Genomic DNA, 23,749 nt, shown 5'->3' on the forward strand with positions numbered 1-23,749 from the left:
CTTTGGTATTTTTATCCAGAGTTTTGAAGTGACAAAATGTAACTTTTTTCATTGATGTCAGTCTTTCAAAATAGAAAAGAACACTAACATATGAGTACGTAATGCTGATTGTACAGAAATATCTACAAATTGTTGAAGCAGATTGTTGTGCCATTGTTTAGAGATGGTCTTTGAACATTTGTGAATGACTTTAGCCTGTAAATTACCCATAGCACAGTAATCAGCTTTCTTTTGTAGATGTCATTAGGGGAAAAAAAGCCACAACAAAAAAAACACCCCACAAAAACCCCTAAGCTTCCAAAATAATAATTGCACTAAATAAAATTCAGAGGAAGAGATTACTTTTAGAAACTATTGCATGTTGCGTAGTGTGATGATGACCTTTCTACAACTGTCAAAATAGAACTCCAGAATCTCGCTACATAAATATTTGAGATCTCTGAAGTTACCCTTTTTTAATTAAGTATATGTTCCGATAGCTGATTCTCTTCTGAGTTTGTGCTATGTTTCAGAAAAAATCATGATGTTGTGCTGACTCCTACATTGTCAAGAGCTTAATTTTCAGAAAAATAGTTGTTTATTTTGCCAGTGGTTGTTTATACTCTTCCAAAATGCCTTGTGCTTTTTGTCTCGTGTTCACATAACTTGAATTTTTTTAAAACACCTCAGGATAAGACTTTGAATACTCTTTAGTTCAATCTTAAGTATACTAGAAGAAAGAATGACTCGAAATAACTGAAGATACAGAATTTCATAGAACTTTTCTTGTATTTTGAAGTTGTATGGGCATTAGGAATATGGAGATCCAATTTGAGATTTGGTCATGCTGTGTTACTCCTATAGATTACAAACGTATTTTTGAAGTCTTACAGTACATTGTAAATGCCCTTCAGAAGCTGTGGCCTGTAAGGAAGATTTAAGTGAACTTTAACCATTAATTCCAGTACCTTCAGGTGGAGACAGGACATAACTAATTTTATTTTTAGAGATTTGTTCTGTACTTGAGGTCTGCATCTGTGAGCTATCAGTTACGAAGTTTTCTCTTCATCTGGCTGCTTTTGCGCACCTAAATATTTGATTGCAGCTCAGTAAAATTTCGTCATCTCAACATTTTGCGCTGCTAGAAATTGTTTTCGCCATGATGTCAGGGTGTCATGGCTGTCTGATGCTGCCTCAATAAGAAATAGAGCCCAGTTCAGTTCTCATCATTCAGTTATTTTTCCAAAAGATGGAATTTTTGTTGAGTCACATTTATATTGGGCTTCTGACTGGTTGATATGCACCACTTCAAAACAACTCTTAACTGATTTTTCTGTATTACACTGAATCACATGAGCATGCAACTGCCATGAGCTGTCTTACAGCATTTTCTTATCTGCTTAGTGAAGCCTGTATCCTGATGCAAACCGAAACCCTTCTCCCATTTGGGGAAACATAATATCATGACTTCTTATTTTCTGATGACCAAAAAAACCTGCACAGGGAGTGTGTAGGGGAAACAATTCTAAAACTTAAACCATCAATTTTAAAGGAGATATTTGTTGGTATTTATCTTGGTATTTATATGTAGAAAAAAACACATTTTCACAGTTGTGCCTTACACCCCATGTTGATGATAACCTGTGACTATACTAGCTTGATCAAAAGTACATAATCCCGTATGACCATTTTACCTCAATTTGCAGTGATATTTTTGTCAACAAGGTAGAAATCAGAAATCCCAGCTACTGTGGAAACTGTGGATCTTAACAGTGAATGCGTGTTCGTTATTTGCTGCCTCTTGGCTTAACAAATTTCTGAGGTTTTATTCCTCATGTATTAAAAGGTTAGAACGCAGACCATCACAGAGGAAAATTGAAGAATGTTCCTTATTTATCTAGTGTGGAACTACACCCAAAATTTTAGTCAGGGCTAAATCTCAGCAGAGATACGTAGTGGACTCTCCACTATGTTGAGTTATGTTAGTTGTGCTGGGGCGGGGGGAAGGGAATGGCTTTTACAAATACAACTTTTTTTTTTTCAAGACTGTGTAAGACAGCAGTGTCATGCACAGACATGTAACATTGCTCTACCATGTGTGTATGCTGTAATAAAATTTAGAATAAGGATTTGTTCATATCAGCAGCTGTATTCATCACATGTTAAAATCTGAGGAAGGTGTTTAGGGTATCTGGTGTACAGCAGAGATTAAATAAATGCAGCTTGTACCTCCAGATCTTGTTTTTCTTACCAAATTTAGAATACATTTAACTCAGAAGGTCCTAAATGTATCTGGATCGTTCCTCTAAGTAATGACTAGATAGTCATATGTACTTTGTGTGAAAGTGTTTCCTTTTTTTCTTGCTGCTGGTTCCCACAGAAGAAAAGAACACAGAAATGCCTTTGCTCAGCTCCACAAGACCCCCAGGGAGAGCTTCTTGCTTGTCTCTCCATATTCATGTGTGATTTTTTTTCTCCCTGTTTTCACTATTTTTGGTTGCTGAGAGTTTGTGATAAAAGGAATTATTTTTATTATTTCTCATTAAATAAGCTAGGAAAATAGATTAGATTCACAGTTGGAATTTGGGATACTCAAATGTGCTATTCACATTTGATACGGAGTTTAAAATTTGGAAACAACAAGCATCTTCTGATACATGTATGAACATTGGAGTTCTCACAGGTGATCTAGTGGTATGTGTCAGTTCTGACAAAACTGATGGTTTTGTGTCATGATAAAATCTATTTCAGAGTGGAAAAATATCTGTTCAGTGCCTGTCTCACTTATCCATGTCTTGTCTGATGGATCTCAAATACTTTTTAGCCTCAAATAAACAGGAAGGGAGGAGGAGGGTGGTAGCAGACCTCTCTTCTCCATTGGGCAGCAGTGGTAGCATATTCATTGCCGATGTGCAAGACTAACGTATAAATTTTTCCTTCTGATGGTGTTTGAATTTATCTCCCACTCCCTAGCAGAATTCTTGGGCATGAATCATGTGGTTTCTATTGCAGCTGCTTTACTCTACTGAAATAAGTATTCGTTGGGGAAAAGAAAGAGGGGAGAGAAGTGATTTCCTATTATTTGTGGAATTAATAACTTAAGATACTTGCAGACATGGGGTATTGGAAAGGCTGCAAAGTTAGGAGTAGGAAAACCAGTTTTAGCTGCTGTTCCCATTAATAATCAAGAGTACCAAGACTTAAACCATGCTGTTTTCTTTGGCAGTTTCTTGGCAGCTCCCAGTTAATGCACTGGCTGTTTTAAACATCATTCTTTGGCATTAAAGTCTTCTCTTAATGTATAGTGAATGTAGGTGCCTATCTTCAGTGAGGATTCAGCTAGGTGGCAGGGCATCTAAACCAGTGGGTGTTGCTGTGTTTAAATATAGCTCAAGGGTGCTCAGAAGCTGATAGTACAGCCAGCATGAAATTTCTGATGTTCTTGGCTACAGGCTCTGCAGTACCTTTTAGTGTGTCTACGAAATGGTACAAAGATTCAAGAATATTTCATGCATTCTTTTTTATTTTTTTAAAAAAAACACACACTCATATGATATACTCTTTTTTTGCTGTTAATGTAACCTCACTGAAGCAAGGGAAATCAAAATCCACAGTAGTAATTCCAGTTACATACTGCTGATTGTTTCAGAAATTCATTAAGCAAAACTTCATACTATTTCAAACCCCCAGCTTGGAATTTCATTTTCCCAAGTTAAATAATAATAAATAGCAATAATACACTTTGGTTAATAGAAAGACTTTAACTTTTTGATGAAATATGAATTTCTAGAGGCATGCTTTTGAAGAAAAAAAAGTGTTTGCTAATGGTGTAACCTACTGGACTTTGTCTCACTAACATATCTTTATAAAGCAATTTGTTATATTCTATAAGGTGGTAGATTTTTTATTAATTAGTTAAATGAAAAAAGAATTGTAAAAGATAACCTAGATAGTTGTTTTTCTTCACTGATGAAGTAGTGCTTTTAAAATGTTGTAAGGTGCAACAGGAGAAGCTTTTTCTTACGTTTTACTGTGTTAAAATTTATTGAAATTTTTGCCTTCTATCAGAGTGAATTTGTTACTAAATGAGGAAAATATCATTTGTGTACAAAAAGTTACAGGCTCTATGTGCATTTATAGTGATGTGATTCAGGGATGAGTAATTATAAAATATTTTTCTAGCCTTAGATAAATCATGGGCATGAAATACTTTGAGGAATAAAAGTGGTAAATAGTGTTAGCCTAAGTCACTGCTTAACTTCGTTTACTCTTTTATTTTTTTTGACTCTTAGATTGGGTGATTAGTTCAACATGTGTTACATCAGAGTTTGCACTTGAGCCTGTGTGGCTGTATCTATTGATTTTAATGGATTTTAGTGGATCTGAGATGCTGAGGATTTAATGCCAATTGAAAATGCTATGAAATTATGTATTGAAAAGAAATATTAATGTAAGGAATAATAGTGGAAAAATCTGACTGAAAAATAGTATAAATGAATATAAAATCTAATGTTTAGGTGACTCAAATCAAATGAGTAGCAAATAAAATATATTTGATATTGACAAAGTAAATACTTTCAAAGTAGTATAGACAAGCTAGGTTTAATGAAACTGATTAGACCAATTGACAACAGCATAGGTTTTCTATGATTAAATCAATGAGTTTTCCTTAAATTCTGTTTTAGATGGCAATGAAAACAAAACAACGCATGCTAAAGGAAGACTGGGAATTTTTTAAACAGAGGCGTTTTATTGAAGAGCAGGTAGGAATTTTTCTTTTACCATATTAAGTTATACTAATGCTTCGTGTATATTTGTAAGATATAAACATGAGTGTAGTATATTGTACTAGTTCTTTGTGATCTAATTCTGCAACTATGCCAGGCATGAAATTGGATTAGCAAAAATACAGAAAAGCAAGATCCAAGACGAGTATGTAACAGTATGTAATCTCAGTTACTATAAGGTAAAAACGTAAGGATCATAGTCTTAGGATTGAATACCAGGTGTTAAAATTCTTTATACAATAAAAGGGGAATTTTTGATGCCTTAGAGTGGGATCCAAAACAGCCAATACATTGATCATGGAGCTGCCTTGATGTACGTGATAGGGGAGATCATGTTCAAGATTTTAACAAATTCCTTTGTGTGTGCAGAGCTGGGGAGTGAGACACACAGTAGCAGGGCAGATGATTGCATGTGTTATGACTCTGGAGTTGGCTCCTACATCTGTTTTGTGGGGAAAAGGCTGAGTGAGCAGAACTATCTGTTTTTTAAGCTGCAGCCAGAGAGAGGCCAGTAGAAGTTCCTACCTTACTGTAAAACTATGTACTGTTTAAGACACAGTACTCTTCTGTAGCCCAGAAGTGTTCATGTATGTATCATGCTTTCTGTAAGAGTACAGTGTGATTTGGCTAGAGTCACAACTGAATGGGGAATTTCTCTGTTCCTGTACCACTGCGCAGAAAGAAACACTAGTCATGAGCCAGAGAGAGAGAGCATGATAGTACGTGTTAATAAACTTAAGCTCAAATTGACAATGTCTCAAAGTGGTCATCAGTAAGTACTTTTTTTCTGTAAGGAACATAAGTTGTGTTAACTATGTCTTTAGAATATCTGATATACAGGGCTTCTTGGAGGACTTGAGGAAGAATCCTCTTTTTCTTTGACCCTAATTGGGCTTAAGTGAGCTGTAAGCCCATGGCTGCCTAGGTAAGGATCAGATGTGGGCATCTATAGAAGTGGAAGCTTAGGCACATCCTTGTTTAACCTAAGGTTTGTAGGTATCTAATGAAATTAGGTGCTTTCAGGATTAGGCTTCTGCCAGGTGGAGATTATTCGGATTGTATTTTTTCACTAATGGAATCAAGTCTTGTTTTGGGTGGCTACTTCATTCCTTGAGTCTATCCCATTGTGGCTGCAGAATTAGTCCTAGTTCTGTTTTGCAAGCTAAGAGTGAGTTTGCATTCCCTCTCCATTTGTCAGCAGTGTCCTTCTGTGCACACCATGAATCAAGACAAGAGCTGCTCAAGTTCAGAATGTGTCAGCAGAAATACCATGTGAGATGCACGTATAAATGAGTCAAGGAGATGGACTTGGTTAATTTACTATTTTGTAGTAGAAACATACTTTCTTTGAAGAGTTTCAGTGCCAGATATTTGTTGTTTGTGACTTTGAACCTTTTCCTTTTTTCACTCATGATCAAAACACCACCTTCATGAAATTATTCTGAATTATTCTGCTTTTAAAATGTTTTGCCCAAAGAACCCTTCTTGATTATGTAATTTGTTAATCATGATGTGCCGTTGAATTGTTGATGAAAAGACTTGCACTACTAAACCACTACCTTTATAATTTGCTTCAGCTTAATAACAAGAAAGCACTAGCTGGGGAGAACAACTTCACAGACACAATGAGACACATGCTGTCATCACGTTTGAGCATGCCCGACTGTCCCAACTGTAATTATAGAAGAAGGTGAGCTGATGTTTTTAATATGAAATCGTAATAAATCATTCATTTCTTGTTTGAGGAAAAAGGACATACGTTATTGGAACAAGAAGTGTGCTTACTTTAAATGAATGCTACTTAAACAAGGTCATAAAAATCTGTAATCTTAATTCTTGAACAGATGTACTTGTGATGACTGCAGCCTTTCACACATTTTAACGTGTGGCATCATGGATTCTCCTATAACGGATGATATCCACATTAACCAGTTACCACTACAAATTGATTCTGCTCCGGATTATTTATCTGAGATCCGCCCACCCAGTATGTCTTCAGCAAGTTCAGGATCAGGTTCCAGCTCACCTATTACAATTCAGCAACATCCCAGGCTGATCCTTGCAGACAATGGTTCTGCACCAACTTTGTAAGTTCTTTTTTTCCCGTATTAAAATTTTGTAGTGATTGAACTTAAGCAGGCAAGTTGCATTGTCTAACTATCACTATGTAATAAGTGATACAATAAGTAAGGAAATTATTTAATAATGGTACTGTATTCAGCAGACCACAACTCCAGTGCTCTATGTTGTGCAAACATAAATTAAAAAAAAAATAAATCCTGTGAAGTTCTTAAAAATTTTTGAAGACGTTGGCTTAACAGGGTTGCTACAAGTGTGTATGGTATATACTTTCCTGATTTGAGATTGCACGTTCGTCAGATACTGGTCTACTTTACAGCATAATTATAAAATGTCACATTTTCTTGGACTGAGCAAGAGAACTGATAATCTCTTCTTTGAGAGACAGTAATTTCATATGAATCAATTTAGTTCAAAAAAAAGCCTGATTAGGAGGCTTTTAGGATTGTTGAAGTTGTGTTAAATCAAGTGTTGCATCAAAAGTTACTGTCCCTGTCAGAAGTATCTGCCACCCTCTTCAGATCAGAATGACCATCGCATTTGAGGCATTAGTCTAATGGTAGACTGGTGGCCCTTCTGTAGTTCTGAAGGGGTAAAACTGCTTGGTAGGCTGGCTTCTGTATGTGGTTAGGGTACAGCTAACCAGCAGTTTCCTCTGTCACATGATATTCTAAAGGAAAATTTTAAAAAACTCAGCTGCAGATAAGGGAATTGTCATTAGCATTCACTGTTCATGTGGTGTGATGAATGAGGACAGTGCAGATGTGTGGGATGTTTCTGATGATTATCACTCAATTTCTACTGAGTGTTCGGTTTCCTTTAAATGTTTACCTTTGCATCTACTATCACCAATAGCTTTATCTTCCATAACAGGACCTTAGTTTCTGAACTCATTTGGGGAGCGCGTGAAACAGATTATGTGGCAGCGTTTTCTTAAATGTGTCATTTGCAATTTTTGTTAACTGTCATTAGTTTTCATGCTGAAATACCCACAATTGTTCAATTGGTCTCTTCAGAAGCTAGTTCAGTTGAAGCTGAGTAGTATTTACTGTAAGAAGCCTATTTTTAGGGAAATACCACTGCTCCTTGGGGAAGGGCCATTTAATGTCTCATAATATCTGCTGTGTTTTATTTCCTTGTTGCACATTCGAAATACGCCTAATGATGCCATCGTGTAATTAAATTTTGGCACAGTATCTCATGGAATGGAAAAAGATAAAGTGCACAGTTTAAGAGCTCTTTTAAGAGCTCTGGATTGCTGTAGAACTGTGAACTAACCAATCTTTGCAACACTTCCCTGGAGCGAGTAATTCAACATGCATGTTCTTTCACTAGCTGTCTGTATGGAAAAGTATTTTGGAGCAGATCCTGAAAAGCAAGTAGGTGTGGGGCTGTCTAGGAGCTAATTGTTATTGAGAAATGTAAGAGTTACTGTGATATGTTCAATGTTCCCTACTTACTGTTACTAGTTTTGTTTTTAATGTATGGAAAAACTTGAATTTTATGTTGTACTCTTTTCCACTTCATAGTTTCTGTAAAGGAAATCATTGGCATGAAGCTTTCTTCATCAAATTAAAAGTTATCCATATCCTGTCATTATTAATTTTATAGATTCTTGGTCCAAAAACAGTGGCGGAAAAATATTTTACACAGAAATAGCAGAATCTTACCTTCTATCCAGTCTGTTCAGGCATTCAACTGCTACATTTAGTAGGATTATACAGCACGTTGCTTGATTTTACTTGCTTGAAAAAATAAGTTTAATTAAACAACTAGGAAGACAATCCTTTGACTTGCAGTTGGAACATTTATAGAAGGGATGCCCTCAACTTGATTTCATTTCAGTGTTCTACTTGCTTTCACAATAACTGAAATTACTAAGCACTGTGATTTATCTAAGCCTTTTTTCCCCCTCAGTGGTAGTGACGATGAAGATGTTGCACCATTATCAGCAAAATTTGCTGATATCTATCCACTGAATAATTACGACGATGCAGAGGTTGTAGCCAACATGAATGGAATTCACAGTGAGCTAAATGGCGGAGGTGAAAACATGGCATTGAAAGACGAGGTACAGCATTTACAGTGTTGTATCTTTTCCTGGCAGTTGGATGTGCTCACTGGAGAAAGGCCTGTCCTTCACCCCTATGTTAATGACTTCATGTTGTCCAGTCTCCTCAGGTGAGCAGCACTAGCAGCAGTTCCTCAGAAGCAGATGATGAAGAAGCGGATGGGGAGAGCAGTGGTGAACCACCAGGGACTCAAAAGGAGGAAATGTCTCTAGGAAAAAGGGCATTAAGAAAAGATGAAGCAAAAATGGATAGTCCACCACCATCTTACCCCAGTCAGCAGGTACAGTAATCTAAAAGAAACCCTTTTAGTAAATTAACTTTTGGAACGTGGCTGCTTGAATGATAATATATTTACATCTTCAATTAAATATTTAACTTTTAATAGAGTAAGTAATGAGTAGGTAGGTATGACATGTAAAATCATAGAATGGTTTAGGTTGGAAGAGACCTTAAAGATCATCTAGTTCCAACACCCCTGCCATGGGAAGAGACACCTTCCACTAGATCAGTTTGCTCAAAGCCTCATCCAGCCTGGCCTTGAACACTTCCAGGGAGGGGGCAGCCACAACTTCTTTGGGCAACCAGTTCCAGTGCCTCCACACTCTCAGAGTGAAGAAATGCGTCTTTAGATCTAATTGAAATCTACCATTTTTAATTCAACCTTGTCCTATCACTCCATGCCCTTGTCAAAAGTCCTTCTCCAGCTTTCTTGTAGGGCCCCTTCAGATACTGGAAAGCTGCAATAAGATCACCCCAGAGCCTTCTCTTCTCCAGGCTGAACAATACCAACTCTCTCAGCCTGTCTTCATAGGAGAGGTGTTTCAGCCCTCTGATTATCTTGGTGGCCTTCCTCTGGACTTGTTCCAAAAGCTCCTTGTCTGTCTTCTGTTGGGCACCCCATAGTTGCATGCAGTACTGTAGGTGGGGTCTCACCAGAGCAGAGTAGAGGGGCAGAGTCACCTCCCTCGACCTGCTGGCCATGCTTCTTTTCATGCAGCCCAGCATACAGTTCACTTTCAGTACTGCAAGCGGACATTGCTGGCTCATGTTGAGCTTCTCATCAACCAACACCCCCAAGTCCTTCACCTCAGGGCTGCTCTCAATCCATTCTCTGTCCAGCCTGTACTTGTGCTTGGGATTGCCTCGACCCATGTGCAGTACCTTGCCCTTGGCCTTGTTGTCATGAGGTTCTGGTGGGCCCACCTCTCGAGTATCTCAAGGTCCCTCTGGATGGCATCCCCTAATAATAGAAAAATATTTTTCAACTGATTGCCATAGCTAAGGTTTTCCTATAGTCAAAACCTGAAATATGTTAGTTATATTGAAGGTGGTTTCAGGAAAAGGAGAAAAAAGTTTATTCCTGCCTGTATGGATAAGAAACGGAAACTAAGAAGCATTTCTGCTTGGAAGTTTGAGCTTGATCTTTGTTAAATGTTAATGTTATTTGAAATTCATTCAGGATGCGGGGAAATGATGTGAGTACTTCGGCACTTCTTAATATTACATCTGAGGACTATCTTTCCTTATTGAAACCCTGTGTAGTTAAATCAATTGCATGACTTATGGCATGGGTCTTGGGGTAGTTGATGATTTTAGTTTTTGAAATAGTTTAAGATGATTAAAGTCTTTATCATAAGGTCACCAAACCTCTCTGAGAATGAAGTGTAGAGTATCTGCTCAGCAGGTAGTGGTGTCTGGTATAACAGCTGAGCAGCAAAGCAAAATATCCGACGGACTTGTCTTTGTGACTGTGTGGCTTTTAATCTGAGTTACCGTGCAGCTACAACATGGGCTCACAGCTTTGAGAGAGAACATACCAGTCGCTTATAGTGCTTATTGTACAAAAGGATCCACATCGGAGGGGGCACCTTTGACATCTTAGATGACAGTCAGATGGCAACTCCCATTAGATGTTTCCATGTGGTTAGGATGTTTGTTAGGCCTTCCACTGGAAGTATTTTATTCTCTTGAGGCTGAGCAGTCCCAGCTCTCTCAGCCTCTCCTTGTATGACAGAAGATCCAATGCCTAAATCATCTTTGTGGTCATTCACTGGACTCACTCCAGTATGTCCATGTCTCTCTTACTGGGGACCAGAACTGGATCCGGCACTCCAGACAGTGCTGAGCAGAGGGCAAGGATCACCTCCCTTGACCTACTGACAGTGCTCTGCCTAATGCAGCTCAGGACTACTTCCAACTTTATCAGTTAGTCAACCTTTATTACTGCTTTCTACACGTACTGTTTTTCTCTATGCTCGGAAAATTGTGGAAAATAATAATCCAATTTGTTTTTTTTTTTTATGGTGGGGTAATTAATTGCCTATTAATGACCAAATGTGGTCAAGGTTCCTATTCCTGTCTGTTCTTGATTATTTCAATCAGTATCTCACCCGTTATCACTGATAGTGGACATTAAATACCTGTATAGTATGAAATGCTGTCCATTTTTAGGGCATTCTTTTTTGAACTAAGATAAAGATCCTCCACTAGTGCTTTTACTTCACTATGAAGTTTTTCTGTCGATACTGGATGAAAGAATTCTGTAGATTCTCTGAAAATATTGATTGCGTGCAAAATGAAATAATATTAATGATTACTAAGAAGAAAGGATGAGGGAAATAGCTGATTTTATTGTCTGTTGAGTAGATTGAAATTACTTTTTTTTTTTCAGGCTGACCAAGGTCCAAATGCTTGTGAATGTCACGTTTGCAAACAAGAAGCCTCAGGTCTAACAGCCTCTGCACTTGCAACTGGACGCCTGCCTGCTGGCCACCAGTTTATGAACCCTGAAAAACCTGCACATCCTGCACTTCATCTTTATCCTCACATCCATGGACATATACCGTTGCATACAATTCCTCATCTGCCTCGTCCACTTATCCATCCCACCTTGTATACAGCTTCTCCCTTTACACACAATAAGGTAAGCCTGACGAAGACGGATGCATCCTGGTCCCAGGAAAAATACTGTACACATGGATAAAACAGCATTGAAACCATGAAAGTTGCTTTAAATTATGGTCTGTTTATAGTAGCCCTTTTCAAGGGGATAGTGAGGGGTAGGGAATAGGTCAGATTCAGAACTGGTGGAAGATTCGTACAGCAGGGCTAAGGGTAACTTTTGTCAAGAAGACTGATAATTTCCTTAATGCGATTAGAAAGAACGTGGAGTCAAAGGAGTCTTGAATGTTGGAAACAGTAATGGGACTTCAGTTAGTGTAATAGGAGTAATTAAATCTTTATTTCATATAGATTGAAGGTCAAAATTTAATATTCCATCTTGGCAATGATAGTTTCTAGTTCAGAATGTTAGTGGATTTTTTTTTTGAGAAAATTGAGGCATAGGAGCCTTTGTAAGGGATTTTGTGCTTTGAGAGAACTTGCTTTTTTGCAGGTTCTGCAAAATTTTTTTTGACCCCAAACTTGTAAGTAATAAACAAGAAAAAGATGTGGAACAAAGAACTGAGATCAGGTGACTGCTTTTCAGAAGTATGAGTCAAAAGCATGAATTACTATTAATGTGGTGTTTCATGTAGTATTTAAATTAGTCAATCTGTGGGTGCTGCTGAAAGAGGCAAAGACTTTGTCATTAGGTACCTGTTCCTGTCATCTCCCTTTCATCTGGTCCAGTGATCCTGTGGTTGCAAAGAGAGAAGATTAGTTCACTAAGATGACTATTACTTATTCTTACCATCCTTCTTAACATCCACTTTGTTTTTTCCTGTCTAATTGGTGTTCCTCCCTTATCTTGTTGCAGCGTGCCAGTTCTTTAACTGCAGCATGACAGCCTTCCATTTCTCAACAGCCCACTGCTGTTCTTCTGAAACCCCTAATTATTGTACCCCACCTTCTGCCATCCTTCCAGAGCTGTTTTTGCATCCCCTACAGCAGCCTACTCAAGCTCCCATCCCTGATCTCTGCTGTCTTTCCTTTCAGAAGACCTTTGTGTAATGGAACATCTGCAGCACAGTATCAAGGCTGCACCAGCAGCCCCATGCAGAGTGGCAGGCTGCTAAGCACTGAGTGACTTTGTAAGGCAGGCCAGATCTATTAGCTCTGGCACAGCACCTGGACCAGCTGGGATCCTTGTATTTATGTTGTGCTGGAGCTAGAAAGACATATGTGGAAGCAGAAGCTTTAGGGAGCTTTTGCCTTTGAAGAGCCATCTGAATTCAGCTGAGCTGGTAGTGAATGAGCTAATAAGCCCTGCTGGATCAGGCTTGGTTCATCATGGATAGCCCGTTCTGCCCTGTGAAATGTTTCTTTGTGCTCATTTGTATAAGTTTTCTTTTATGTAGGATATTCCAGCCCCTCCCACCTTCACCATTAGTCAGATAATGAAAATCGTTCTATATAGAAAAGGAAGAATGGATATATAAGTAGTTTGCTTGGCCATCAATGTTTAGACTTTCATGACAGAGATGTTACTGGACTCAGCTGATATTTTTAATACCTACGTCTACTTTTGTGTAGCTTCTCGTTGCATCAAATCTCATGCAAGAGTAGAACAAAATCACTTTCCTTGGCTTTTTTAAAGGTGACAGTAGTTGAACATAATGCTTGCATTGCACAAGGTCTCTGGAAGAAGGTTTCATTTTACAAAGTGAATAAACTATTTCAGCTAGAAGAAATGGGGTGAGCCAGAACAACTTACCTCTATAAAACAAGAAAAAGTGTATGTTCCCTTCCCACCCCCACCTCCACAGTTGCTTCTTAGAATAAAAGGGTGTATTGCTTGCCTGTTAAGTTTTAAGTCAGGAACCTGTTAATACTTGGAGGGGAAAAAAGCAGAATATAATCAACTTTAAAATTATGTTTTCAAATGATAAGTACTTTATTTTTCTGCGGTGCTTATTTTTAATCCTAAGTGTTTGTAATCCCTTTATCACAATTGTCTCATGTGGTAATGATTATCGTGTCGCAGAGGATTTGTTTTGGCAGTTTGGGCTTTGAAAGGCAGCAATTCTCAAGTTCTACATTCATAGAAATACTGGTTTTAATTAAAAATGACGGCCTACCAATGTATATCAGCCCAAGTATTTTTGGCAAATGCTTTTTTGTATTCATTGGTTAGCTGAATCTAAAAGCAATATTTGCGATTATAAAATGTATACATACACATACAATCTGCATAATACATGATCTGCATTAAAAATCAACAAACTAGTCTTTTTGTCATTCTGGGAAATATTGTTTATTATGTTTTTTATAATGCCTTTTACAATTGAAACACTGATTTGAATATTGCTGTTGGAGTGACTGTGTAAGCAAACAGAATATTAATGAGGAAAATATTCTTTATTTTTGTAGGCATTACCACCAGCTCCAGTTCAGAATCATACAAACAAGCATCAAGTATTCAATGCATCTCTCCAAGATCATATTTATCCAAGCTGTTTTGGGAGCACTCCAGATTGGAATAGCTCTAAATTTATAAGTCTTTGGGGGTCAGAGATGATGAATGACAAGAACTGGAATCCTGCTACATTTTTGCCTGATACAATTCCTGGTGAGGGTTTGATACTACTTCACAGTGACTAGTTAAAAGCCTTATGTTTTGAAATGGAGTGTGGCACTCTTTTCCAGGAATGGTAGGTTTCATCATCATCATTTTATAAGACAGGATTCTGGCATTTCTACTCCAGTGAGGCTGAAAATTGAAAAATAAATTCTGATATACTGGGAAGAGGATGCTAGAGGCAGAAGAATAGCATACTGTTTTTCACCTATGGTCATTGTAGAGGTATTTTTGCCTTCAGAAGTTTAGGGTTACAAAGAAATGGGGATTAAGGGGAAGCTTAAATAACTTTTGGTCTTCTGCCACAAAGGCCTGCTCTTTTTCTTCAAGGTTGTAAGAGCACTGGTAACATGGTACTACATCCTACTTTTTATAATGCACAGGAATAGCTGCGTTGTCATTCAAAAAGACAAAGGTGTGAATCAAGCAAAAAATTTGGAAATACTAATGGTTAAAGCGAAACAGAAGAGAAATAACATATATAGTTATATATCTTTCCATTCACATCATAGCAAATATTAAAATGCCTTTTTTATTTTATTTGGCTTGTATGAAAAAAGAAGTTTTGTGTTGGCTTTTTTTAGACTGATCTGCTGCTAACTTGTATCAAGCTACTACACTGGTATTTAAAAGGAAAGGCATTTAAAACCCTCCAGAAAACTTCCGTAGTAGCATAGCTCATCCATTTACAAATGTAGTTGTGGGTAGCTGTTCAAACAGATGATTAGTGGCAAGCTTGTGTAGAAGGTCTATCACAAAGGTTTTACTGTAGTTAGCTGGAATCATCATCAGTAAAGATAAGATTTATGGAGTTACATATATATACACACACACCCCCACACCCAATATATGAATGTATTGTTCCTACTTGTAACTGTTGCATGGCTAACCTGAACTTCAGATATTGAGGCTTCTATACTTAGCATGTAAAATGGTGTCCAATTTCCGTTTTTAAATTATGAATGGGTAAAGATATCTGCAGCAGCTTTGCCATTTGTTAACATACATTTAGTAGTGCTCTTAAAATCGTAAGTTTAAGGTTTGTGACTTCTGCTCTGAGACTTCTTAGCAGTTTTTGTTTTAGCTATATTATCTGGGAGGGAGGGAGGGAGGGAGAGGAAGATCGCTTCACTAATTCTACCAAGCCAACACTGACAACATATGCTTGCTCATCTGCATCTAAGTTATTGAATGTTTAATTCTAAATGCCATAAAGACAATTGTGTAATTCTGTGGTTCTTAATTAGTATGTGTGTTTCAATTGAAGGGAGTGATATATTAGCACCAGCACTCTCGGAAATAAGACCCGAAGCACTTCCTACTACATCTAGCAATGAAGCAACAGCGGTTACTGATAGCAAAGAGAAAAAAAATGCTGCAAAGAAGAAATGTCTGTACAATTTCCAGGATGCCTTTATGGAAGCTAATAAAGTTGTCATGGCAACCTCTTCTGCCACTTCTTCTGTCTCCTGCACAGCTACTACAGTGCAGTCAAGCAGCAACCAATTCAAAGTATCATCCAAGAGACCTTCATCGATAGGTAAGGATTTATATTTCACATAACAGCTTAGTAACTGACTCAAGTACATTTAGATAGCCATGAACACTTATTTGTGTTTATTTTAGTAATGGTATATGTCTTGATTTTCATTCATCACTGTTCTTACTACGCTTGAGTTGTAGTCTCTGTACTCTTGGATTAAAGATATTCATAAAAGACCTTGGTGTTAGAGTTTAGGACTGAATGAAAAGGTGTTAAAATGCTACCCCATTTTAACAGAAGCTGAGAACATCCAGCACTTGGCATGATTGTTTGGGTAGTTAATGGAGACTTATTAATTATTTTTAAGTGATTTCTTTTTTCCTTAATTTAGGTGAGGTGTTCCACAACATTAATAAAGAGGACCATAGACATTCTGCACCAGTTGCACCACGAAATAGTCCTACCAGTTTAGCATCCCTTCCTTCACTGTCTCCTGCTGCACTGTCTCCAGCCTCTACACCACATCTTCCTAATCTTGCTGCTCCTTCTTTCCCCAAAACTGCTGCAACAGCCCCTGGATTTGTGGATCCTCATTCAGGTCTTTGTCCTACTACAGTTGCACCTCCTACTTCAACTACAGACAGCTCTGTAAGTGCCCCACCAAGTGTCTGCAGGTAAGTGTGGTGTTATTTTTTACAGTAGAAGGGGAATTAAAATACAGGTACCTTTCCTTTTTTGCCAGTGGTCGTGGCATGAAAGAAGAGCTGTCTGTATGCTCAGCAAATGAGACTGAGTTTTGATGCTTACTACGTAATTTGATGTGAGCATTTACAGACACGATTTCCATTGCAGAATCTAGTTACCGAGTTTAGAGGCTTAAAAACAAATGTTTGCTCACATTTAGAAATGTGGCCTGGGGTAAATACGTCAAGCTGTATTTTTTCTTACTCTGTCGTTGTCAGTAGTGATTGCTGCTGCTGACACACAAACCTATTGTGTAGTGTATCTTTTTTCTGTCATTTTGACATTACATGGCAAGCAGGAATGAAAAGCTGTGAAAATTTAAGTAGGCGTATGTGATCCTGAAACCTGCCACATAGTGATATATTTTCCTGACTGCACTTAAGACTTCTTAGGTGTCAGTCCTACCATTTTATATGGTGGTTGTAGTGTGGAAGGGTGTTCTGATTTCCAACAGTTTTCAAAGGTCTCGGAGGTTGGGAGGAGTTTGGTGAAGCTGTCTTCTGGTAGTGTTTTGTATTGTGGCAGACTGACAGTGGTGCCAACTCTTCGATATCTCTGAGTGCAGGCAAAACAGAAAAGCAGTTGAGTCATTGCTTCAAGTACTGTGACCTGTAGTGCTGTGGTCATGGTTGCTATATATGTAGCTTCCTGGTTACTGCAGTAGTTGTTCGAAGATGATGTGAGATATAGGCAGTTTGGTAACTCCATGCCTGAAGTGCTTCTAGAAATGCCCTTATTTCTGTTATCAACTGGTTTTATTGATGATATCACAAATTAAGTAACTGTTCTTCTATGCTTGAGAAATTATTTCAGTTTTGTAAAGAAACTTTCTTACCTAGTGCAGGGGAGAATTGAATATAGGCTATTTAATGCAATAGTCATCCAACTTCTGTCATCATCTCCAGATGCTAACACGATCAAGTAATTTTAGTTCGTAAGGAGTGAACCGCTAGAGAAGCGGGAGAGAACCCAAAGCAATTATTGCAGCCTGTATGAATCGGTGATGTGCTATAATGGGAAAAACTGCTTTAAGCTTTAGTCTTTCAGTCTAAGAAACAGAACTAATGAGGTCTTGATTTCTATGGAGTTGTCTGTTATCCCTAGCACATGCTATCCCACCGTGTCTTCAGGCACTGTAATGCTAGCTCTCAACAGGCAGTATGTTTGCACTGACTGGCAGTTTCTTGTTATATGCAACGGTTTTGCATGCCTTTTCCCTAGCTAGGATACTGAAGCTGAACGGTTTTTCATTCTGTCCTGGTCAGTAATTTTTGAAAAACTTGAGGGGGGTGGGAGAAGGGGAGGAGAAAGCGAAGTTAGAAAGAAGACTCGTCTATATTTTGCAGATAACATAGATTATAGCCTGTTTTCACCATGCTAGTATAAGAGCAAACGAATGCTAATGCTAGATGAGTGGATTATTTTTGTTTAAATATTTTTTACATTTGAAGCAAGATCTAAACAGTTTTAGAAGAACTGGACAGTAGATATGTTGGGTCCATGATTATGCAGCGCTCCGGAGGGAATAAACTACTGTGTACTGGCTTATTGACGAGACATACTAGTATTTCCTCTTGGAAATAAAGGTGCAAACAGGGTAATGGGAACATTTTGGTTTCAGCTGACCTTGAATTTTTTAATTCAAGTGTTTGAAAATCCATCTTAAAACCAGGGGGTTTTAGAAATAAGTTGAGTGCTTTGCCAACTGCACAGCTCTCTTCAGACCCAAAGTGATGCAATAGGCAGCAGTTTCAAACCCATTCCATTTTAGAAAGCTAAAATCACTACTTCTGAAACTATTTTACCTGTTTAAAGCTCAGAAGAACAGTTCCAAAACTCATTCTCTAGGTTACTCGTTCAATGACTCAGTAAATTAGTGTCTCATAAATCACTTTCCCATGTATCATCTTATCTTGCTGCTTGGTTTTGAGTATCTCTATTTGAAAGCTGCTGGATGAAGGCTTTAGGATTTGATGTGTCACAGGTGGCTAGTATCGCAGTTTGAGAGTCATCGTTCCTGGTAGATGTATATATAACTGTATAGTGGTGTGTTTTTTTTTTTTTTTTTTCAAATACCTAGAGTTTTTATAAGCTTTTTCTTAATTTAACATAGTGATCCTGATTGTGAGGGCCATCGCTGTGAGAACAGTAACACGTACGACCATCAACAGTATGATGGAGAGGAGAGCCAAGATGAAGACAGCTGTTCAGAACATAGCTCCAGTACCTCAACATCCACAAATCAGAAGGAAGGAAAATACTGTGACTGCTGTTACTGTGAGTTCTTCGGCCATGGAGGAGTAAGTTGTTGGATTTTAAAATTTTTCTTTGCTTTTTTGTCACTTACTCATCATTGATTGCATGTGATTTATCAGACTGGAACTGAGGGGTGGCATTGGAGCTTGCTCAAGAGAAGTAGTAAAAAGAGCATGGTTAGAAAGTAATTTTCTTCTTTGAAATGAAGAGTTGAAACAAACCTTTACAGTTGAAAGCAATTCAAGAGCAATAAAAATGACTAAAAGATTTAGGAAGAAACTGACTTGGATAATAGATACCATGTTTGACTGAAACTACAAGCAGGGGCATTGACCATGTAAAGAACTTGACAGAATTCATGAGCTCATCTGTAGTAGTGTAGTTCTAAATAATGCCATGAGTTTAGGTAAAAGTACACTTAATATAGGATATTTTTTTAAATGTTTGTGGCAATTTGAGACATTCTCCCATCTGTAAAAACAGCAATCCTCGAAATAGTGGCTTTAACTTCGTTTAAAAAACAGACAGAAAAAAGAAACTATTTTTACCTAGAACTTAGGCAGTGTTAAGTTTAAATTATACTTTTGTCAAAGGAAAACCCTAACTGCACTTTCCCTGTTTCCAGTATTACAGTCAATTTTCTTTACTGGTGCAGTTTGATAGGCACTGACTTGTATTTGAAGAAATGATGACGTTCTAAAGCATGCAGGTTATACAAAATCTTTTCCCCTGTGTTCTTTATTTTAATAGTTAACTTAAGATGCTTCAAACAAAGTGTTAACTTCGTACCAATAACATGTCTAGTGAATTTGTGTAATCATACCTTTTTATTTCCACAAATGAAATGCTAAAAGCTGTTAAGTTTCCACATTAAATTTTTTCTTACCTTAAAATTTTGTTTTCCTGCTGGCCTCATTTGTATATCTGTGTATAGTCTGTTTTAGTAATCAGTTAACTAGTGGAATTTGAGTCTCTGGCATTTTTTTCTTCTTTAAAGTAAAGGCTCAGTTTATTGGCTGTGTATTTGATCAGATGCAGTTTCGTGTTAGGCGTTGAAATGAATTAAAAGCCCCTGCCCTGTGGCTGAAAGGGGAAGGGAGGGGATCCTGCTTCTTGTTGCATGTTCCCACCATGTCCATGATTGATCTGTCTTTGACAGTCATCTGATTTGCACAGTAAGTGGCGAGGGTTTTTCGGTTAATAGGCTTTGTTTTACTGGTTTAATGAGTTGAACTGATGTATCTCCAAACAGATGGGCACCAGATCTGGTGCAGGAAGGGAGAGGGTAAGGCGACAGGAGGGGAGGACGAATGAGGAGTTGAGAGGCAGGAGCAGTGGATGGGAATATAGACATGAAACATGACGCAAGGATTCAACCTACAGCAGCGTTAACAAGTTGTTAATGTGATTCTGCTGGAGGTACGCTGGCGTGCTTCAGCGCAGGGTAATCAAGCCTTCACAGTGACAGCCCAGAGACCCATGTAGTCCAAACTCTGAAACAGACTTCATACAAAACGGGAACAGCAGCAAATGTCTGCTCCTTTCCAATTTTCAAATGCGGTACACTGATGACAAGAAAATATGGACATCTCCTTTCTTGCCTTTAAAAGCATTTCTTTGTCTTCTCACTTGTGCATTCCTCCATGAGATCAGTCATTCTTTCAGTTGGAAAATAGAGTTCACAGGCTAGCACCAAGTTGGAAAGGTCTGTTTGCCTGTTAAATACACATTTAGGTACACATACAAACAGTAAGGAGTTTGATATTCAGGTTTGGACCTTTCAAGTTATTTGAATTTCAGAATCTCAAGAGTATCAGGTCAGTGAAATATTTACATTTAGTCAGTAAATTTTTGTCTCGTGTCGTTCAGCCTCCAGCTGCACCAACCAGTAGAAATTACGCAGAGATGCGAGAAAAGCTTCGTTTACGTCTAACAAAAAGGAAAGAGGAACAGCCGAAGAAACCAGATCAGATATCTGAAAGGGAAAGTGTTGTTGACCACCGAAAGGTGGAAGACTTGCTACAATTTATAAACAGCTCTGAAACCAAACCAGTAAGCAGTTCTCGGGCAGCCAAGCGAGCCAGACATAAGCAAAGAAAGGTAAGACATAAAAGTATGTTTGTCCTAGACCTCATGTTTTTTATTCTGTGCGCTCTCTGTAAGTATACCACTGTATACTGACTTTGTAGCAATGGAATAATTGTTTTCCATGTAGTTTGTGGTGCACCACGTGTTTGTATATGCTTAGCTAGCTCGGTTGCTCTGATGCTGGCTGAGGAGCGTGACTGGAAAGATTTGTCACAGTGTCATTGTCATGTGTTTTGTTGCAAGTCAACTTTATACTGGAATTTCTCGCACTTTAGAAAGCTATTTCTAAGTGTCAGAAATACTAAGAATTTGTTTGTTTTGTAGAACCGGCATTTAAAAGTGGAGGAAGTTAGAAAACTAGTGCTTCTTTATTGGGATAATGGTAATGATAAAGTCTGTCTGGAGGAAGCCAGGAAACGTAAGGTCCCTGCTTCTATGAGAGTGGAAAAGTCAAGATTTCATATTTTTAGCATGAATGCACTGGACACGTTGCTGTCCTGATTGAAAGAGGTTAAGCACTGTGCCACGTGATGACACGGAGAGCTATCCCAAGCTAGAGTGAGGTGGCAAGCTGCAGAGGGGGGACAGGGAATTAAAAATGATAGGTTGCTTTCAAATGGAGATTGGGAAAAACCTTTCTAAAACACTCTAAAGTGTAACAGTGAAATTATTTTTGAAAATAATGTTTTCTGAGCTCATAGAGGAAGCTGGGGTTTTTTAGGTTAAACAAGCAGGAAATTGGCTTTTCTTACTGCAATACAAGTATCAGCCTTAGGTACAAAATTCAAGGTGCAATGAGATTGATTGCTGAATGTTTTTGAATTCTGGTAAGCACATTGTGTTGACCACACTGTAAGTATTTCTTGTTTGTGGATTTGCTTGCTGGCACTAATTCTGTATTTAAATGCTTCCGTGGCTTTGGAAGACCTGATGTTCACGAGTTGTATTTTTTATGTTCATGTTGTAGCACTAGTCAGCAACAAGAAGGCCTAGTGAGTTATTTATAAATAAAATTCACTTTGCAAAATTCACTTTACTCTTGCAATGCAGTTTGAGCATAAGAAGTGGAAGATTCTCATAGGATTTTCTGCATGACTTCTAGAACTGTGAAAAAGTAATCCCATACAGGCATTTCTAAACATACAAGAAAATAAATGGACATGGTTGTTCTCAGTGTGTGACTTTCTTTCATTTTGCTAATGATACAAGATCAGAGCTGCACAGCGAAGTGTTAGGCATTTGCAGTAATGGCTGGAAAAAATCCCTGCGTCTTTGTTTCATGTGGTTAATGAGTATACGCCTGACAGCAGAAAACTACGTTCTTATTATTTTTGACAACTTTTAATGTGGCTTTAACATGCTTAGTGTTTTGCTGTAAAATATTTTTAATGACTGCTCTTCTAATGTTCATGAGCAGTGAAACAGAGCAACTCTGCTACTGTAGCAAGAGAACAGGTAAATGATGCAAAATGACGCAGACCTGAATTACCTTAGTAATACACACAGTTGTTGAGAATGAAGATGCATGTTTTGGTTTTGTGGTTGTAGAGACTTTTGATATGGAGTTAGGCTTAGCAATAGCAAAGAGAAGATCCAACAGTTGGTATTAACAACTGTCACATAAGTTACAGAAACATAGAAAATAGAAATATAGAAAGGATTTTAATGTACTTTAAAGCTTTTGTGTAGTTATTTGCTAGCTGTGCAGGCTTCTGGATTAAGTATGTTCATATATTAACATCCTAGGATTTATAATGTTCATATAGGAAAGTAGTAATAATCTCTAAAACTCTAATTTCCAAAATATTTGTCACTTTCAATAAACCTATTGTTATTTTGTAGCTTGAAGAAAAAGCTCGACTTGAAGCAGAAGCCAGGGAGAGGGAGCATCACCAGTTGCTTGAGGAACAGAGACGGCGAGAGGAAGAAGAAGAAGAGAGGCTGAAACAAGAATTACAACGGCTTCAAGAACTCCAGCAGTTGCGGGCTGTAAAGAAAAAGAAGAAAGAACGAACAAGTAAAGACTGTCAGAAGGTGGACATGCTTACTCGAAACTGCCAGGCAGTGAAGGAGTCTGTCCCAAACGCACCCGAAGACTTTCAGAATGGTACACTTGAGCAATCAGAAAAGATAGAAACCTCCTCCGGTCCATTGTCAAGACATGTGAATCATACAGAACAGAGGCCGGTTTCAGAGGCAGGCTGTGAACTATCCAATCCTGTGAACACTAGAGACTCAAAGCTGCTTTATCAGAAGGAGGGTAGTGTAAAGCAGCATGAGCCCCTCTCTTTTCTGCTTGATATTATGCATCAACATAAAGAAGGAAACAGCAAACAGAAACTAAAGCAGATCAACAAACCATGTGCTGAACAAGTGAAAAAGCCTCTTGAATCCCCCAAAGCAGCTGAGATTCAAACTAAAACCAGAAACCAAATAGAATCCAAAGCAAAAGCAACAGAGCTCCCAACACTTGCAGAACCTAAAAAAGAGGAGAAGAAATTAAACAATAACAACAAAAAACAGTTGAACCATGTAAAGGAAGAGAAAGCACCCATAACAAGTGAATCCCCTTCACCAAGTGAACAGCAACAAAATAATAAGCTAATACTTGCAGATTCTCCGCAACCAAAAGGCAAGAACAAGAAAAACAAGAAGAAGAAAGGGGATAAAGTCAACAATTCCATTGGTAAGTGTATGAGAAAGTTGAAGAACTTGGATTGGTTTTTATTAAGTCCAGAAGTTT

The 23,749-nt window shown here is 38.0% G+C and overlaps 1 protein-coding gene across 6 annotated transcripts in view; it reads left to right on the top strand.

Annotated features, from left to right (window-relative positions):
- FAM193A (family with sequence similarity 193 member A) overlaps positions 1 to 23,749 on the top strand; it is an 83,764-nt gene that overhangs the window by 53,382 nt on the left and 6,633 nt on the right. For 3 of the 6 annotated variants that reach the window (XM_086611816.1, XM_086611810.1, XM_086611815.1), the window contains 12 exons: positions 4,665 to 4,742; positions 6,344 to 6,456; positions 6,611 to 6,853; positions 8,763 to 8,916; positions 9,018 to 9,197; positions 11,589 to 11,840; positions 14,228 to 14,426; positions 15,703 to 15,975; positions 16,310 to 16,592; positions 18,776 to 18,962; positions 20,788 to 21,018; positions 22,849 to 23,692. In XM_086611816.1, the coding sequence (XP_086467942.1) occupies positions 4,665 to 4,742; positions 6,344 to 6,456; positions 6,611 to 6,853; positions 8,763 to 8,916; positions 9,018 to 9,197; positions 11,589 to 11,840; positions 14,228 to 14,426; positions 15,703 to 15,975; positions 16,310 to 16,592; positions 18,776 to 18,962; positions 20,788 to 21,018; positions 22,849 to 23,692 (3,037 nt within the window). Of the gene's footprint in view, positions 1 to 4,664; positions 4,743 to 5,338; positions 5,486 to 6,343; positions 6,457 to 6,610; positions 6,854 to 8,762; positions 8,917 to 9,017; positions 9,198 to 11,588; positions 11,841 to 14,227; positions 14,427 to 15,702; positions 15,976 to 16,309; positions 16,593 to 18,775; positions 18,963 to 20,787; positions 21,019 to 22,848; positions 23,693 to 23,749 lie in introns of all 6 variants that reach the window. The other 3 variants (XM_086611814.1, XM_086611812.1, XM_086611811.1) reach the window with 3 other exon arrangements.

This window comes from Tauraco erythrolophus, chromosome 5, assembly GCF_009769465.1.
Source record: "Tauraco erythrolophus isolate bTauEry1 chromosome 5, bTauEry1.pri, whole genome shotgun sequence".
Classification (NCBI taxonomy): domain Eukaryota; kingdom Metazoa; phylum Chordata; class Aves; order Musophagiformes; family Musophagidae; genus Tauraco; species Tauraco erythrolophus.